This window comes from Chenopodium album, chromosome 12, assembly GCF_948465745.1.
Source record: "Chenopodium album chromosome 12, dcCheAlbu1.1, whole genome shotgun sequence".
Lineage (NCBI taxonomy): Eukaryota > Viridiplantae > Streptophyta > Magnoliopsida > Caryophyllales > Amaranthaceae > Chenopodium > Chenopodium album.
The window spans coordinates 39,966,863-39,973,532 of record NC_137845.1 but is presented as its reverse complement, the minus strand read 5'-3'; the positions used below and the strand labels follow the sequence as shown (position 1 = coordinate 39,973,532).

General features: G+C 35.5%; 1 protein-coding gene across 1 annotated transcript; it reads left to right on the top strand.

Annotated features, from left to right (window-relative positions):
- Positions 1–205: 205 nt before the first annotated feature.
- Positions 206–5,531, top strand: LOC145570515 (phenylalanine ammonia-lyase-like). The gene is made up of 2 exons (XM_081629632.1): positions 206–766; positions 3,592–5,531. The coding sequence occupies exons 1-2, from the start codon at positions 363–365 to the stop codon at positions 5,339–5,341; spliced, it is 2,154 nt and encodes a 717-aa protein (XP_081485758.1). The 5' UTR covers positions 206–362; the 3' UTR covers positions 5,342–5,531.
- The last annotated feature ends 1,139 nt before the right edge of the window (positions 5,532–6,670 follow it).

Genomic DNA, 6,670 nt, shown 5'->3' with positions numbered 1-6,670 from the left:
TCAACGGTCATAATTTCTTCCAACCAACCCCTTCTTCATAAAATTAAATATTTAATTTATTTTTTAATTAAAAATTATGGACTCTTTTAGGACTTGTTGTTTTATCGGCCCACCACTCTCCTTACCTACCACACCCAACACCTTCCCCCCCTTTCTCTCATTTCTCTAAATTCTATTTATATAGCCCAAACATCCTCTCTCCTCCCAACAAATCAATTTATTTTCCTTACATTACATTACATATTACATCATACCAAACAACTACTCTCTTAAATTCCTCCCATCATCTTCCTCTTCTTTTCGTTGTCCTCTATTGCTATTTGTGTATTTACATACATTTACAAAATACCGAAAAATAAATTATGGAGAACCACCACCAGAGCGGATCACCTGACAATGGTTTGTGCATTGGTGGCGGGGTCAAGTACGAGGACCCATTGTACTGGGGGAGGGCTGCCGAGGCCGTATCCGGCAGCCACCTCGAAGAAGTGAAGAGGATGGTTGAGGATTATCGTAAGCCGGCTGTCCGTCTTGGAGGGGAAACACTAACGGTTGCTCAAGTGGCTGCCGTTGCGGCTTCCACCGATGCGAAGGCCCTATCGGTAGAGCTCGCTGAGTCGGCTCGTGCCGGAGTCAAAGCTAGTAGTGATTGGGTGATGGATAGTATGAGTAAAGGTACTGATAGTTATGGTGTTACCACTGGTTTTGGTGCTACTTCTCACCGGAGAACTAAGCAAGGTGGTGCGCTTCAAAAGGAGCTTATTAGGTAACCAAATTACTCATTCTTCTCGCTAATTTTATTACTACCTCGGTTTTGTATTATTTACAACAAACGATATTACTTGCGAATACATGATTGCTATATTTTTAAAATTTTATTTTTTTAAAAATGGATGTTGGTCACCAAAAATTAATTATGATTTTGGGTTTATTCATTTTAAGTTTTAACACTAGATTACTAGATCTTATTTGGTGTACTTACTTTTTTTTACGTTACATCAATTTCGTACATTAAAATTGTGGGACCCTTGAATCATGCAAAAATGGTGAAAAATCTTTTTATATTTCCTTCCTATAAATATTTTTTATTTAAAAATGAGTATTTTAATTTCAACAATTTACATAGGACAAAGAATTTTGTAGTGTTATTGCAGAACACACGGTCTTCAAAAAGATCATAATAATTTCATAATTAATTTTATGTTGGAGTACGACCGACTTGCAGTAATAATTATTTGCTGACTCGTCATTTTCATGAGATTAAAAGGGTAGATCCAATTATAGGTGAATTTCGTTGGACGGTCTTATAACTAAATTCTACGGAGTACTAATTCATCCTACTTATAATCAATTTTTTTTTTTTTTTTTTTGAAACCTATAATTGTATAGGTATATATTAATTAATCATAATAATACTTGATGTACATACTCTAAAACTATACTGCGTACTTTATATCATACTAAAAATCGATAGTAAAAGCTGGAACGGACCTCCATCATAGGAGGAGACCGAGGGAGACGTAGGTTGCACACAAAATTTCAAATGTCGCAATGCATGTGTAAGTTACGATATCCAACTCATGAATACATGAGTAACATGACATAGAATCAATAATTAATTATAGTTTATGTATATAAAATTAATTAAGATGGCGGATTTGTCTGATTAATTGTGTCTAGTAGTGCATGAAATGCTTGACGCCATCAGATTAACGCTGTATAATAAATTGTTGGAAACCATGTGCAATTTACTATATTGTATAGTCTAGAGTTGACAAAGTTAGTAAACAATATAGCTGATGGAATGAAGGTGATCAAACGGTGGGATGCCAGTTAGATTGGAATCATATGGATGGTGGCACCCCACTATCGAAAATCTTCTTAGGATATACAATTTTTGTCTATAATCGTTGTCATTTATGACTCTCTATATGAACAACTTAACTTACTGATTATTAATTAAAAAATAAATTATTTCATTAATTTGTAAAAAAAAAACTTAATTTAAGATAACTAGATAAAGCTAGGTAAATTAGTATCACAAAGTCCTCTTTATTTATTTTAATATTGAAAAGACTTGTCAAATTTATTTGTTAAGAGTTGGTTGAAACTCCTAATAGTAGGTTAATTTGCTTAGCTACTTGTTTATAAAGACTAATCATATAATTGAATTAACTAAATGAGAATTAACTTCTACATATGGTATATGACCTGTACGTTTAAACTTTAAAGAGTCGCAAATTCCAAAATTTAAAACACTTGTTCCTTAAAATTATGCCAACTTAAATACCAAACTTCTACATAAAAATTTAACAATTTATAAATCATCTTAAGATTTATTAGATCAAGATACAAGATATGTTATTGTCATGAAATAATATTCTTCACACATTCACCAACCTCCCTCGATTTTTTTTGTTAGCTTGATGTTTACCTACTTTTGAAGTTGACAATAGTGCCACACCAAGAAATTATCCTTATGGTCTAGTCTTTTGTTGAAATTAGGTAATACTCCAGCCATACTGGATCGAATACGAATATTAAATATAAATGAAACAATAAAAAAAAAAAAATCAATTTGACTACTTATTAAGAAATTTAAACAACTATATATATCTGTATTTTTTATATATTAATATTTAAAAAGACATATTAGAGTATGTTAACACGCAAATTTATTGATTTTACGAGGGGGACCTCGTATCGTGAGAACAAGTCTTACTCTGAAAAGTTGAATTAATTTCTTTTATGCATGATTAGCTCACCAATAATAACTTGTTCCTTTACATAAGCTTATTATTTTATATGTAAAACCACTTTCACCCAACAACTCCTCATCAAATATCAAGATATCAACCATATTATAGAGGTGGATTTTTTGACTGTTGGATGTATGATTGCCAAATTGGTACGCGTCATATCATTATCATGGAATGTATTATAGAAACCATTATTACTTATTATTATCATTACATAAAAGCCGGCAACACGTTATACTCGTTATTTTACTTTTCCACCCTTTTCTCTAGAAATGTAAAATGACAAATATACCCCCATCAATACTCACTTATTGCATAGTTATCCCCGCCGACAATATAAATGGGCACTGCAGGAAATATAACTAACTATTGAATAGTCTTCTTAATTAAAAGGATTGGTCCCAAAAGTTACCTTTGTGATTATCCAATCACTACTACTCCTTTCCCTCAAACCTTCAAAGAAAGTTCTCATTACTGATTTCCACTAATCTTGTCAAATTGTGAGTCCTGTTTAATTTTGTTAGATTTGATTCGTCGCCTATATTTAAAACATCATATGTTCATAATTTTTATGAAGTTTAAAAATGATATTTAAAATATAACCAAAAGTCAATTTGTGTAAGCTTGAAATGATAGAGGGAGTACATAATTGGAACAGTATAGTAGTCAATAGCCCCACAATTGAACTAATAATCCTACTTAAATTTACGGTTATAACAAAATTTCTGAAATGATAATTTATTAGCTTTATAATATATGATAAATCATGTGTATAGATTAATTTAATGTTTAATATTATCGCATAGGGCCTAATTATCTTATGTTGTAACAGATTTTTGAATGCTGGAGTATTTGGCAATGGAAAGGAAACAAGCCACACATTGCCTCACACAGCAACTAGGGCAGCTATGTTAGTGAGAATCAACACCCTTCTCCAAGGATACTCAGGCATCCGTTTCGAAATCTTAGAGGCTATTACCAGCTTCCTCAACAGTAACATTACACCTTGTCTTCCCCTCCGCGGAACAATCACTGCCTCAGGGGACCTTGTCCCACTCTCTTACATTGCTGGTCTGCTAACAGGCAGACCCAACTCTAAGGCTGTTGGCCCTGATGGAGAGGTCCTTAACGCGGAACAAGCCTTCAAGTTGGCACAAATCAGCTCAGGATTCTTTGAGCTTCAGCCCAAGGAGGGTTTGGCCTTGGTAAATGGTACTGCTGTTGGATCAGGGTTGGCATCAATAGTGCTGTTTGAAGCGAATGTCCTTGCCGTGCTTGCAGAGGTTATATCAGCTGTTTTTGCTGAAGTCATGAATGGTAAACCCGAGTTTACTGATCACTTGACTCACAAATTGAAGCATCACCCAGGACAAATTGAGGCTGCAGCTATTATGGAGCACATCTTAGATGGTAGCTCATACATGAAGGCTGCTAAGGCGTTGCACGAGTTGGACCCACTTCAGAAGCCCAAACAAGATAGATATGCTCTCAGGACATCACCCCAATGGCTAGGACCACAGATTGAGGTCATCCGCTGGGCTACAAAGTCTATTGAGAGGGAGATTAACTCTGTTAATGACAACCCACTTATTGATGTGTCACGTAACAAGGCCTTGCATGGTGGAAACTTCCAGGGAACACCTATCGGAGTCTCTATGGACAATGCTAGGTTGGCTATTGCTGCCATCGGAAAGCTGTTGTTTGCTCAGTTCTCTGAACTAGTCAATGACTTTTACAACAACGGTCTTCCATCGAACCTTACAGCCAGCAGGGACCCCAGTTTGGACTATGGTTTTAAGGGTGCTGAGATTGCAATGGCCTCTTACTGCTCAGAGCTCCAATTTTTGGGTAACCCAGTCACTAACCATGTCCAAAGTGCAGAGCAACACAACCAGGATGTGAACTCCCTCGGTCTCATCTCTGCTCGCAAGACTGAAGAGGCAGTAGATATCTTGAAGCTCATGTCATCTACCTTCCTTGTCGCACTATGCCAGGCTATTGACTTAAGGCATTTGGAAGAGAATGTCAAGCATGCAGTGAAGAACACCGTGAGCCAAGTATGCAGAAGGGTCCTGATAACCGGTGCCAATGGAGAGCTCCACCCAGGAAGGTTCTGTGAGAAGGAGCTCATCAGAGTAGTCGAAAGAGAATATGTGTTTGCTTATGCTGATGACCCTTGCAGCTGCACTTACCCCTTGATGCAGAAGCTCCGACAGGTCCTTGTTGATCAAGCTATCGCTAATGGTGACAGTGAAAAGAACGTGAGCACATCTATCTTCCAGAAGATTGGAGCCTTCGAGGAGGAGCTTAAGGCACGCCTTCCTAAAGAGGTAGAGGCAGCAAGGGCTGCTTACGAAAGTGGTAACTCTGCCATTCCAAACAGGATTAAGGAATGCCGGTCTTACCCATTGTACAAGTTTGTCCGTGAAGAGCTTCAGACCAACTTGCTGACCGGAGAAAAGGTGGTATCTCCAGGAGAAGAATGTGACAAAGTATTCAATGCATTGTGTGAGGGCAAGATCATCGATCCCCTTCTCGCTTGCCTTGAGGAGTGGAATGGAACTCCTCTGCCTATCTGTTAATAAGCTTACAAGGTGTTCTACAATCAAGTCGATTATGTACTATTCGTTTCATTTTGTTATAACCTAATGTTCAGAGATTTATTTTGTATCGCGGTTGTTAGAGGACAACATTTTTTTTTCTTACTTTATTTTTCCTCTCTTGTAATGTCAATGTAATGATATGATTATATGTTAATTACCTGTTACTAAACTTGCAAAGTGAGTTCTCAAATCTCAGGAAATAAAATAGCAATACTTCTTCTTTTTTCTATCTAAATCTTGCATACTTGGAATTTAGTTGGATTTACTCTCTGCTTGATGTCTCATGTCTGATCATTTATAGTCTTAAAGTATATATTAAAACAGAATTTCTGTGATCTCCTGTTTTCAATAATAAGTCAGAATTTTTTTTCTGGATTCTGTTGTAAACAGACTTAAAAGCTACTGTCAGTACTTTTTGTAAGAAACTAGTAGAACATGTGATGCTTACTCTATAAGGCCGTACTCCAATTGCTCAATTAGAAAACAGTTGTTGAGCTATTCCAATTTCCAACAATTAAATGAAGATTATGACTTGTTTTTACTCTCGATAATAATTAAGTTGTAGTACAAGTACTCATATTTCAATATTTCATCTCGGTCATAATCTAAGTAATTGCATACACAACTAATCTTACTATCTTAGCCAATACAGAGTACTACAATAGGAAAGGTGACATCTTTCTTGAAACATTCTAAACTACTATACGTAGCAATTTATTTTGGACTAAGTATATGACATTAGGAGCTACGACTATGTCTATTATTAGTCTTCTCTATAACAAGCGATTGTTGGTTCGACAAAAATTGTATTCAACGATCTTTCGAATATTTTATTAGTATCTCATCAATTCAATAATAAAAGAAATTCCATTGCTTATCAAGTTATCATCAAGCTCGTTTTTGCTGATCAATGTCCCAATCACTAATCCGATATATGAATGGTTGGTATCCTCTTGTTTATCAACAAATTTTTGTATGCTCGGTACACAACCCCATCAATTACTTCATGTATGCAGAAAAGGCTCATATACAATGGTTGTATGTGATAGCCCAAATACCATATACATTGGCATAACTGTTTTGGTCAGAAATCTAGTCCCATTTTCAATTAAAACCAATTTCAGTTTGAATTTCAACCCAAAATTTAAACACAAAGTATTGGTGAGACGGCCCTCATCTATGGTTAAGTATGTACTTTTTTTTTTTTTTTAGTTGCAACACTTCTCTTCTCACGCTTGCTGATACATGTTTTAAATCGTTTATATATTTAATTACCAATATGTAAAAATTATAAACATTAGATATTAA